Source organism: Oryza glaberrima, chromosome 9 (assembly GCF_000147395.1).
Source record: "Oryza glaberrima chromosome 9, OglaRS2, whole genome shotgun sequence".
In the NCBI taxonomy this organism is placed as follows: domain Eukaryota; kingdom Viridiplantae; phylum Streptophyta; class Magnoliopsida; order Poales; family Poaceae; genus Oryza; species Oryza glaberrima.
The window spans coordinates 1,213,128-1,226,355 of NC_068334.1; the positions used below are offsets into that span (position 1 = coordinate 1,213,128).

A 13,228-nucleotide genomic window follows, 5' to 3' on the forward strand; every position below is an offset into this window, starting at 1 on the left:
TCCAGAGATTATAATTAACCATGGAGAATTTAATAAAAATTAAATCCATCCATGCTTTATATTTAGGAAATTTTATTTCCCACATTTAACTTCACTTGTAAATTAATGAACATTTAATATAAATTCTAATAATAATTTATTAAATAATTTATAAATCCTAAGACGAAAATCAGGATGTGACAGCCATCCACTTGAATTTCGTGCAAATAGACATATTTTCTCTAAATTAGAGGTGAACCAAGAAGCGAAAAAAAAATAGAGCAGTAAATTTTTTAAAAATCATGGCTTGGTGTAGACGGTGTTGGGTTAGGATGATACAACGCCAGTATCCGTGTGGCCATACCTGCACATACGCCAAATTTTGGACCTATGTTGATACATTTAACAAGTTTACTGATTTGAAGTTGTATTTTTAAATTTACTAGAAAAATACCTGTACGTTGCAACGGGTTAAAGGAATTTTAATCTTACATATTACTTAAGTCCGTAGGATATCCTATTCTAGAAAGTAAGCTCAAGGTTGACAAGAAGGAGCTAACCATCATTTGCTCGATGAAAATAGAAGCCTTGCTATGATTTTTGCATGCATTCACAACCTATACGCATGAATGCATTTATAAAGCCAGTTAGACAAATAGGTCTTTCTTGTTATGATGGATATAGAGATATCAATTTTACGTGAAAATCCTTATGAAAAAAAAATCATGTGCATCGACCGGCAATGATCAGTATGGAGGAGTTAGATACAAATGTAAGAGATATATTGAGCTGTGGCATCATTTTTCGCGCAACATAAAAGAGATATATAAAGGAAAATCTAGGAGTCCTAATATGCAAATACTCAAAGTCCTATTAGGAAACTGTAATACAAAGTCCTATTAGGCAACTAATAACTCGGATATATTGTATGCTCAAATTCGGATCACATATTTAACAATCTTCATCTTGATCTTAAGATGAATCTTCTCTTATAGCATAAAAATTTTCAATCTCCAAACAACCTCATAATGTGCCCAAATCATTGTGCGCCAAATAGTCACTTAGATTATAAAACCGTACTTCAAACTTACTATTAGGAATAATAGTGAATCTGTTGGTATAAGCATGTGTGAACCTAGAAGTGACGTGATACTCTAGGTGGAAAAACGAAGTATTTTGATCTACATAAAAACCTCCTAGTAAACTGGCATGTGAGCATAGCAAAAACTGAACCTAACTTACCAAACAGAACCAAAGCAGTGCAGATGAATTGATTCCCTGTTCCCTGTTACGAAGGTGCACGAAGCGACAATCTGGAAACCTCCTGGTGCACAAGCTTGGGTGAATGTAGCAATTCGCTAAAAATTCACCACTGTACAAATGACAGAGGCAGCAAATTAATTTTTCTTGGCCCTCTCAGGAACCGTGCGAGTCGATGGATTGGCCTCTGCTTGCTTTTCCACTGCCCATGCGTGCCCATGGCTGTTTCTTGCCCCTGGACTGAAACGGTTTAATCCATATGCAGTGGTCGACATGGAAAGGACAGGCATGGCAAATCGGCCATGAATATGTGGCGTCGCGCGATGTAAATAGAAATCGGACGCAGCTACGTATGAAAATTGTGGCAAAAACACATTTAATTTTTATAATAGGTAAAGATAAAGATGGATCTATATAACACCCATATAAAAGACCATATATATTATTGAACTTATTTACTCAAGATCTAATTTGCTTATAGCTTAACACGTACATGATCACCAATTCTAAATACAGAATTGAGATGATTACTAGCTAGATGAATTGAAGCCATAAATCGATATTTGGTTTTTGTTCTTTCGATTCTTTGTTTCCTTCTTCTTCGTCTTCTTAGTTGGTATTTTATATCTTACTTTGTTTCTTGTTAGGATAGGAAACTGGTGAGATTTTAATCTTATCCTAACTAACCAGTATTAGCCGATAAAATCAGCCAACACATATGAGCATTTTATTTTATTTTTTCCACTACTGTCCTTTCCACACACAATAATGAGTATTTCAAATTTTATCAAGTTGAACCTTTTAAGTTTGATTAAGTTTATATAAGGGCATATAGTACACCAACAACATCGAATACATATATAGTGAAAACATATCTAGATCGTGAAGGATTTAGTGATTCTTTTATACTAATTTGGTCAAATTCAAAAAGTTTGAGTTCAAGAAAAATGTATAAATGCTAGTATGTGAAACAAAGGGTGTATTTATGAGTCGTCGTAGTTATAAAAGTTTCACTGTTACTTCCTCCGTTTCACAATGTAAGACTTTTTAGCATTGCTCAGATACATATAGATGTTAATGGATCTAAACACATACATATATTTAGATTCATTAACATCTAAATGAATGTGGGTAATGCTAGAAAGTTTTACATTGTGAAACGAAGGAAGTAGCTTGGAATTTAGGCTTTTAATTAGCTGTTACTGTATTTTGAAAGTTCGGTGAATATACTTTAGCAAATCTGAAAAAAAAACACACACATGTGTGCATGCGAGGGCAGGGAGCAAGAATCCAAATGGTTTAATTGATAGAAGAGCATATCTTCACACACATTTTTTTTTAAAAAAGAGAATAAAAATCCGAGCCTCTACAACATAAATGTGATGCAATGCTATGCCTTGCTACTTATTATAGCATTGTACTTCTCTCGTTTCACAATGTAAGTCATTCTAGCATTTCTCATATTTATATTGATGTTAATTAATGAATCTAGATATATATATTTTTCACGTTCATATTGATTTTATATCTATCTAGATTAATTAATATCAATATTAATGTGGGAAATGCTAAAATAATTTACATTGTGAAACGGAGGGAGTAGTATACTTGTAGTTTACCGCACATATAATAAAGCAGTAAATGATCATACGAAGAACTTCACACACAGTAAAAGACCAAATTAGCTTCAGAGACCGCACTACTAGAATACCATGCCACCCACAAGATGAGCCCAAGGCTGATACTGATCAAGTGAGAAGTGAAGCCGCGGGCGATGAATTCTCGTCGGCGTCTCTAGATCGAACATGCACGGCGCTGAGCTCGTTGATGAAGCCGACGAGGCGCTGCAGCTCGGAGGACGACGAGCCACCGGCGGCGACGTCCAGCCTAAGCTGGCGTGCCATGGCCTGTGCCGACGCCCTAATCTCGGGGGACTCCATGGCCTCCCTCACCATCCTCTCCACGACGGCCCTGTCGCACACGTCCTTCATGTCCAGCCCCGTCTTCCAGATGGCGGCCACGAAGCGGCTGACCACCGGCTGGTCGGCGAAGAAGGGCCAGCACACCACCGGCACGCCCTCCACGGCGGCCTCCAGCATCGAGTTCCAACCGCCGTGCATCAGGAAGCACCCCACCGCGCGGTGCCGCAGCACGTAGTGCACGTCACGGGGCACCCACTCCACCACCAGCGCCCTCTCGCCGGCTGCCTCCACCGCCTCTTGGAGCACCGCCGACGAGCTGGCCACCATATCTGGCCGGAGCACGAACAGGAAGGCGTAGCCGGCGGCGACGAGGCCGTGGAGGAACTCGGCCAGCTGCTCGCTGGAGAGGACCGTGAGGCTCCCTAGGTTTACGTACACCACAGACCGGTCGTCCTGGCCGTCCAGCCACGCCTTGCAGCCGTAGTCGTCGTCGTCCTCGTGTTTTTCTAGTGCTATGGTATTGGTGGCGACCCTTGCATGGAGCGGGCCCACGGCGAAGACGTCGCGCATGTGCGGCGCGATGCGTGCGATTGCCGGGCCCTCCATGGACGCGGCGGTGTTGAGTATCAGCGCGCGTGAGTTGCGGCAGTGGGCGGCGGTGTCGGCGATGGTCAGCAGCACGGGGACGGGATCGGCTTCTTCTGCGTCGACGTCGTCTTGTTTCGTCGGCACTACACGCGGGAGGTCTCGCCGGCGTAGGAGCCCCTCCATCCCTGGGACGCCGCGCACCTGCTCGTCAGAAGGGACGGGGTTCTCGCCGAGCTCGAGGAGCCTGGGCACGGACAGATACGCCAGGAAGGCGAACGCGCTTTCCGTACGGAACGCGAGGGCCGGGACGCCGATCTCCTCGGCCACCGTGATGGCGAACGGCATGACGCCGTCGACGACGACGCAGGTCACCGGTGGCGGAGCGTCGTCGAGGGAGTCGGGGCGGGAGCGGGAGGACTCGGTAAGCAGCAGGGCGCGGTACGCGGCGCTGCCGGCCGTGCGCATGGAGTCCAGGAGCTCGATGAGGCCGCCGACGGCGCGGGGGTGGTCGTCGGGTAGGCCATCGGGGATGGACAGCAGACGGAGACGGGTTGGGTGATGGGGTCGAGCGAAGCGGTGGCGGAGGTTGTGGTCGGTGTGGAGGAAGGTGACGTGGAGGCCGGCGTCGAGGAGGACGGAGGCGAGGTGGAGCATGGGGTTGATGTGGCCTTGCTGTGGCCACGGGAAGAGGAGCACATGCGCCTGCGCCTGCGCCTCCATCTCCATCTGCATCTCATCCATGCGGTCGTCCGTCTCGGGGTCGGGGAGCCAACATACTAGTACTACTTATATATACTTTCTCCGTGTATTAAAAGAAGTCGTTTATGACAATATTAAGTTAAACCTTAGAAATATAAATCATGAATAACTCTCAAGTTGTTGAGTTTGAAAATATAAAAATTATATGAATAAATTTGTCTTAAAAAATCCTTTCATAAAATTATACATATCACTTTTCAATAAATATTTTTATAGAAATAAAAAGTTAAAGTTATGTTTTGAAAACCGTGTTGCTATTCAAAACGACTTCCAAGTACGAAAGGAGCATAGTCGATCGCCATGACGTAACGCCACAACCGTCTAGCATCGTCAATGCGTATTTACTAGTGATTGTGGCTTGACAGCTTCCTCTGTAGGTAGATCCATAGCCTTGGCCCAAGGTCCATTTTGTTTTTCGTTGCAACATAAACAAACATACTTATAGCATTTTTATGGTGAATGTTATTGTTAAAATTGGCCGTGCATGGACTGCTCATCGTCTTTCCTTCTCAGTTGATTCAGGCTGCTCCAACATTTTGTAATGGCAAACCACTACCAATTCTACACGGGTATTACAGTTTTAGTTTCGACGGTTTATTTGTTTGTGATTAGCTTTCTTTTTTTTTCCATACTGGAAGCACCAAGCTAGGAGCCAAAAATGTGCTCTTATGCAGTTGTTCGCTCTACTAATTGATGGTGGTTGCCTGCCTGCCATTGTCTTGCATTCAAATGAGGTCTATCAGTAAATAAGTGTCTTTGATCACTATATTACCTCTATGTCTCCTTCAGTTTCAGGTACTACGTACGTTTTATCAGTTATGGTGTTGATTGTTGGTTGATCAGTATCGGCTATAACAACCCATTTAGTCAACGAAACATTTAAAATTTTGTGATCCGCTATCACGTATGAAACATCAATGGAACGGATTGAAAAATATGTTTTTTTTCTCATCAAAATATAATCATGCAATATCTTGTTGTAAAATATATTTAATTACAATGAATATAACGGTGTGATCGAATCGTAGATTGGACAAGTAATTTAGGAGAAAAATTATTTTGAAAATCACTAAGTGCATGCATGCATGCATTGCATTGATAGAGTAGAGAGAGAGGACAGAGAATATGTGTAGTTAGTTGCATGAATTTTTTGAAACACAATGAAGACGTACGTTGAAACATGTCACTATTCTACCCTATAGTTCATCAACACAGTCCTACATCCGTCATACTTCATTCATCAAATCCACCGGCATGTATTCATTTGTGTTACATCCAACGACTCAGAACATTTGGCTCCCCCTCCTCCTCATCAGTAACTATGCCCGATCATTGACGCCCACCGTTGCTCCACTGTCGCCATCGCCACCCATCAAGAATTTGGCCTCATCGACGTTGCTGCCCCACAGGTACGTTATGGAGTCTCCCAACCCTAGCCGCCGTAATCCAGCAGGTCGTCGTTGATCTGTCGCGGTTCGGTACCCCTCGCACCGCCACCAGATTACCCCAATGCAAGGCCCCGCCGACCGGTCTTCTTCACTATTGCGCTGCCAGCTGATTGCCCCGTCTATTGATCTCACTATCCGCATGCCTCCTCATTAGAGAGATTCGCTCAACGCGATAGTGTATTCATCACGAAGTATTACATATATAGACCTCAAAGCGATTGGCGGAGGGCGAGGCTATTTCCGTTGCTATGGCATGCGTGGCGGCGGCTGATTTGAGGGACAGTGGCGGCGTGGGGCCGAGCGGCGAGAAAGCCGTCGCCGAGTGGGGGCCACGGCACAGAGCCGAGGGCACAAGTCGCCGAGGAGGGTCCGCAGGTCCGGCAAAGATCGCGAGCGGAGGCAGAGAGGGCGCGTCCGCGGTTTGTCACGACGCAGTGCATGGCGATGTTCCCTTGGTGCGAGGCGGCAGTGCGTGCGACGCGCGGGGAGGGTGCGGCTTGTGACCGGGCATGACGCATGGCTGAGTGGTTGGACAGGGCAGCGCGTGGTCGGGAGGCGGCTCGGCGCGTTGCTTGTCCGACGCATGTGAGGCGGGAGGTGCGATGCGGTTCGGCACACGGCACTGGAGCGTGGCTCGGCGCATGGTGCGATGTGGCGCTGCGTTGAGCACCATGTGTGCACACGAGCTCCGCGGCAAGGGTTAGGGTTAGATGGCTTGACTAGGGTTTGGTGCCGGCGTACGTGGTGGTTCCCGGTGGCAGGGCGTGGCGGAAGGGGCGGCGCACGAAGGCGGGCTCGTCCACGACGAATTTATTTTATTTATACAATTTTTTTATTAAAATATTTACAAAAATAATTTTTTGTTTTGAAAATTTACAAATCTAATCGCCTGCCGCCCTTTGGGAGGGCGATTTTTAAAAATCGCCCTTCCAGAGGGCGGCAAGGGACCTAAATGCAAATTTTCCAGCACAACTTGTTAGCTCTATGATTTTATAATTTAAAATTATATTATATAAAGTCAGATGAAATAAAACTTTATATCAAAATTGTAAGCTCAAGGAGATCTACAACTTTGTAGTTAACAACTTTTTCATTTAAGATGTTTTAGATATCCAAATATTCGTTACAAAATATAAAACACATTTTAAAAAATCTCAGATCTACATTTCAAACTACATTGGATGGAGATAAACTTTATATAAAAGTTGTAGATCTTGATGAGATCTATAACTTTGTATTTTATTACTTTTCCATTTAAAATCATTTGGAGTATCGAATAAGTATTATTAGTTTTTAAGCAATTAAAACCGGTGGAAAGGGTTTGAATACAAATAAAAATTTTGTATTTAGGTCCCTTGCCGCCCTTTGGGAGAGCGATTTTTAAAAATCACCCTTCTAAGGGACGGCAGGGATTAGATTTGTAAATTTTCGAAACAAAAAATTATTTTTGTAAATATTTTAATAAAAAAATGTGTAAATAAAAAAAATTCCGTCCACGACTAGGGCAGCCCGGACTCTGCGGCCTAGGCAAAAACGGCCGAACGGCGGCGCTCGACGCGCAGAGGAAGAAGGGGGACTTCCTGCTAGGCCGTGTTGGCGGCTCTGATCGACTTGGCTTGCTAGGCCGGGCCGGGCAAGCGGGCTGCCGGGTGGGCTAGGCTGGGAGGAAGAAAAGGAAGGGGATATGTGAAAACTTGGGGGACCCAATATAGACTTTCCAGAGAGCAAGTTAGGGTGGAAATGGCCCGAGCTAGGCTTCCTAGGCATACAATCTGGACTTTTAAGAAAAGCCTTTGAATTAGATCCTTAGCTTCACAAGGAGGTTTTTAGAAAATAAAAATATTAAATCCCGTTTTTTTTTGCAAAACATTTCCTTGGAGGAAGAAATCCTAAAAAGAGGTTTGAGGAAAATAATTATTATTTGCTTACAAAATAATTAAGGGATCAAACCTTAGAAGGGATTTTTAGAAACTAATTAACACTTAAATTCATTCGTAAAATAACTCACAAAAGGGATATTAATACATAAAAGAGTTTTTAAGAAAGATAAATAGTATTTACTTTCATTCGAGAATAATTCCTTAATTAATTTTATTTTATAATCATGGTTCTTTAATAAATATTATTCTAAATTAATAATTGAATTTAGAATTTGCAAATAATCCTTCAAATTAATTTAATTAAGGCACTAGCACAACAGGGAAGGAAAATAAAATCTAATAAAGACCAGCATGGGAAAAGTTTGAAAAAGGTTTTTGATTATTCCAACTTTTGTTTCCGGATTTTAAAACTCGAAATTTTCAGGGTAAGTTGGAATAACCAAAAGGACGCGACTACATCGCGCATGGTAGCGTAATAGCGCTAATGCGCGACGTAGATTTTCCAAAAGTGTTTTCCCCGCCGAACGCGCGATATTCCGAAAAAGGAAATATTACAACCCGGGCTCTCCCTCGTGCCTGCCCCTCGTGCGTGTTTCTTCGTGGGCCAAGATGTAGCCCACGAAGGCCACAACTGGCAGGATCGTTCCTGGGCCAAGGTGTAGCCCACGAAGGCCATAACTGGTAGGATTGTCGTAGCTACCGTAATGCCATGAACGTAACACAGAAAAAGTTCATGACAAAAAGACGAGGAACAAGAGGGATGATAAAAGGAGGAACAAGATCCAACGGAGAAAGAGTGAGAAAAACAAATCTGGAGAGGATCAAGCATCAAACCACCAAAGATATCATGTAAATTTACATCTCCCACAAAGATCACATATCTGAATTGATGTTTCATATAAAAAAAGAGCATATTCAATCACAATTCACATAAAGTTATTTCCAAGGACCCAATAAAATCATTTTTACTTTCAACATGTTTCATCTTCTTCTTCCTGATGCTGTATCAAAAGAATAAAAAGAGAAAAAAAATATCAGTACCGTTAACTTGCATCTGAGATGCGTGTATCAAAATGTTACGTCTGGATCATAAAAAGTTACTTCCAAGATACATTAAGTTACTTCCAAAAACATGGAGATGCATTTACCTTATTTCTTGCAGTTGTATTTACCGAGCTTCATCTCATTATTTTCTAATAATACACCAAAAGAGTAAAAAGAGAGGAAAAAAATCATCAGTTGTGCCAAGAAAAGTTACATCCAAGATGCATTTGTCTCAAAAGTTACTTATATGTCATCTAAAATTTACTTCCAGGAAGAGTTAAAGTTACTTCCTATGTAAATATGAAATACATTTGCCTTAACAAAAATTAAAGACACTTATTATTTTGATGGTGTGAATTTTAAAGTTACTTCTTATATAATTTTCTCTTAAATTAATCATCCGATTTACGATCCGATTACACCATTGGATTCGAAACAATTAAATTTTTATAACAAGATCTCACATGATTATATCTTTTATGAAAAAAATACAAATTACTTTTAGATTTCATTAAATTACTTCTTAGTTATAAAAGTAAATTCAATAAAGCATGAAAGTAATTTACATGTATTATAGAAGTAACTTAAAACAAAAGTAAAGTAACTTATTACGACAATAAAAGTAAATCTATTATGGGGGTAAAAACATAAGTCTATCTAGTAATTAGATTTAATATACATATCATAGTTACACACACAACAGATTTACTTATAATGTCGTGACAAGTATGTAAATTACTTTTAGGTTCTATTGAATTTGCTTTTATATGTCTGTAGGATCAAGGAGGCCGACTAGAGGGGGGTGAATAGGCGGTTTTAAAACTTTTGGCTAAAACCAAGTTTTGTATGTGGAAGCGTAAATCAAAACGATTTTGCACAATTCAAAACCTAAATCAACTAGTCTCAAGTAAGTGCACAAAGAAGCTAGCCTATGTTAAGGTTTGCAAGCCTAGGGTGATAATAGCACAAATAAGCTCTAGTATGTAAACTTGCTCAAATGTAAATGCAACAAATAAATGAGACAAGAGACAAGGAATTTTTCACTGAGGTTCGGAAACTTGCCGGTTTCCTAATCCCCGTTGAGGCGAGCCCAACTCCACCGCTCAACCACGAAGCCACCGCACGCCCCCTTCGTCAAGGGGTGGGCAAGGTAGGAGCCAGCCCACGGAGAGGACTACCCAAGCCTCGATCACTAGGGTAGTTGTTCCTTCACTCCGAAGGTGGTGAACTCCAAACCACTCACAACCGGCGCCGGGCCTCCTCCACAATCTCCTCGGAGAGGTCACCGGGCAACACCTCCACAAGCTGTCTAGGAGGCGGCAACCTCCAAGAGTAACAAGTCTAGGATGCTTGCCGAGGATGATCAAGTGCCACACTAGCTCTAACAATGAAGCAATGCACTTGGATTGGCTTAACTCACTCTCCAACACCTCACTAGATAAACTAAGTGCACAAGGGTGTGAGAGCTCTTGCAAGGGTTCAAGATAATGCAATGGAGTGCCAAAACCTTACCCTTGCTACTGGGGAGTGGGTATATATACACCCAACCACCAAAACTAGCCGTTGGAGTCGAAATCCCCAACTTTGTGCTCTACCGATCAGACCGCCATAGTGTGGCCGGTCAGACCGGACTACTTTGTAACGGCTAGAAAACTAGCCGTTATAGGGCAATTATTGAGCCCACTCAACCTGGCCATTCTGACCGCAGTGTAGCGGCCGGTCAGACCGTCCACGGCTCGATCAGACCGCCATGGGCTCGGTCTGACCGGCTGCGGCTCTGGCGGCTCTAGATTGCCAAGACGAGACCTCCTTCAAAATCAGGATGAGCGGTCAGACCGCCATGGGAGAGGCGGTCAGACCGGACAACATACTTCGGTCAGACCGCCATAATGGAGGCGGTCAGACCGCAGGTCACTTTTCAGCTCAACCGGCCGTTAGTAAAACGGCAATATCTCTTGACTCGGGTCTCGAAATTTGGCGTTCTTGGACTCTATGGAAAGCTTATTCAAAGGGATATCCAATCCATGAACAATCCATCCAAGAAACACAACTTTTCTCAGGGAGAAAGGGTTCACACTCCGAAAGATACTCCACCGGACATAACCACATGAGGCTACCCAAACCTATAGGATTTGCCCACTTCTCTCTTTGTTTAGGACTTGAGAAAACTCACCACACTTGGCTAGACAAGCCCACCAAATACACCTACATACATATGAACTAATATGGTGCAAGATCATCCACATGCTCGCTTCATAGACCCCTCTTGATAGTACGGCGGCTATGTAGCAAATCCGGTCTACACCAAACACCAAGACCGGGAAAAGTCTAAGAAAACATTTTACCTCCATTATACCTTTGCCTTGCGCCATCCAACTTGGGGTCAATGCTTGAGCCAAGATCAACACTTGTGACCATCCGGTTGAACTATGTTTATGCCGAGGTCTTGTCCATCCTTTTTCAAGACTTTCTTCTCATCACAAGCTTTCATTCTTGTCAACATGGCGATGTCTTTGGTTTGGTGACCATCAACTAATGGTGTCATCCATTTGCCTCATCACAATTAGACCTATTTCTTTGCACATCTCAAAGGAGAACATTAGTCCCAATAAATCGGTTGTCATCCTCCACTTAATGACCAACCGGTTGCATATGAAAGATATGGATATATATGTTGAGTATTCATTAACACCACAAGCATCATATACTCGTATGCAAGCTCAAGTGTAAAGATCTAATACAAATAATAGGTGAACAACATGGATCTAGAACATGCACAATAAATGTATAGGATTTGCTCCCCCTAAATATATGCATACAAAGAAATATACAAGAGGAAATATACAAGAGAGGCAAGTGTATGCATAAATAAAGAAGAACCAATGGGGGTTTATCCTATACACATGGAGAAGGCACGTAGCAATGATAAAGACAAACAAAAACACATACCTTCATGATCTCCATGTTCTCAATATAAAGAAGACTAAATAAGACTAAATAAGATAAGACTCAAGTAAACATTAGTCTCACACTTATATAACAATAACATGGAAATCATAAATATGAACCTATCAAAAAGTAGGAGATAAGAAGTGATACATATTGCTTTATCTCCATGCATTTTATCCTTGTCATGATTAAGGTCTATCTACCACATCTCATTATCGGAAAATGACCTAGTTGACAACTTATGTAAAAAAGAGGTTAATCCCATAAATATCGGTTTATCATCTATCACCAAAGCAACAATTACACAAATTGTTTAATCCAAGATCTTTCAAGCTTTTCTCTCTTTTGTGATAGATAATAACCCGATATAAACAATATAGAGAGATGAGATGAAAGATAATTTCAAATCAAGGTAGAGATCTTATAAAAAACAAAATATAGAATAAGCTCCCCCCTCAAGATGTGCATACATATGGATATGAAGGAACGCATATGCACATAATCAATAAAGATCAATGAGGAAGCTCACACTATATTTTGGATTCACAAGAGAGACCAAGTTAGAATATGTGAAGTTTAATACATACCTCTCATCTTTTTTACTTTCATATCCAAATGAGACTAGTCAAAGAAAGGCTCATAAAAATTATTAGTCTCATATAGTTAGATTTGTCATTAATCACCAAAACCAAATTAAGGTACTTGAACTTACAATGTCTAAGATGCAATTTAATGAAATCTAATAGTAATTTAGATATAATATAAAAGTAATTTGTATTTTTTCATCAAAATATAATCATGTGAGATCTTTTTATAAAGATTTGATTATTACGAACGCAATGGTGTAATCGGATTGTAGATCGGATGAGTAAGTTAAGAGAAAATTTTATTTGAAGCATAGGTGGTAGGAATATATTTTATACTTACTTGATAGACAAGTACTATAGATTAACACATATTCGGACATCTGGCGTCGCTCGTTAGCACTAAAACGAGATGCCTCTCGATTTAGATTTTGCGTACTTCTATGCAGTTTATTTCTTAGGTTGACAAAAACATAAAATATATATCTAGTAGCATACTGATGTGGTATGCATTTTGATGGACTCTTTAACAAAAAGTTGCATCAGCTGCATACACATTCTCTAGAAGTAAAAGTTACTTTCTACAAGCAAGAAAGTTACTTCCTTCAACATGAAAGTCACTTCCCCAAAAACATTAAACTTAGTTCCAGAAAGTTAATTCCACATAATTTGTTTTTTAAAAAATATGTAGCAGCAAGTGTCTGTCGTGTATATGTTTGGTTGCTTTGATCCATTAGTAAAGATAATAGGGCACTGGATGATACTGATTCTCAAAGACTTCCCACATAATCTCTTTCCATATAATCTTGATGGAT

At 41.4% G+C, this 13,228-nt stretch overlaps 1 protein-coding gene and 1 long non-coding RNA gene across 2 annotated transcripts; both read right to left on the reverse strand.

Moving 5' to 3' along the window:
- Positions 1-2,923: 2,923 nt before the first annotated feature.
- Positions 2,924-4,490, reverse strand: LOC127785250 (myricetin 3-O-rhamnoside 1,2-glucosyltransferase UGT709G2-like). The gene has a single exon (XM_052312684.1). The coding sequence runs from the start codon at positions 4,488-4,490 to the stop codon at positions 2,988-2,990; it is 1,503 nt and encodes a 500-aa protein (XP_052168644.1). The 3' UTR covers positions 2,924-2,987.
- A 4,234-nt stretch (positions 4,491-8,724) lies between these two features.
- LOC127783628 (uncharacterized) lies at positions 8,725-12,077 on the reverse strand. The gene is made up of 3 exons (XR_008019365.1): positions 11,226-12,077; positions 8,985-9,029; positions 8,725-8,837 (listed from the first exon to the last, which is right to left on the reverse strand). It is a non-coding gene; the product is annotated as an uncharacterized LOC127783628 (long non-coding RNA).
- Positions 12,078-13,228: the final 1,151 nt, after the last annotated feature.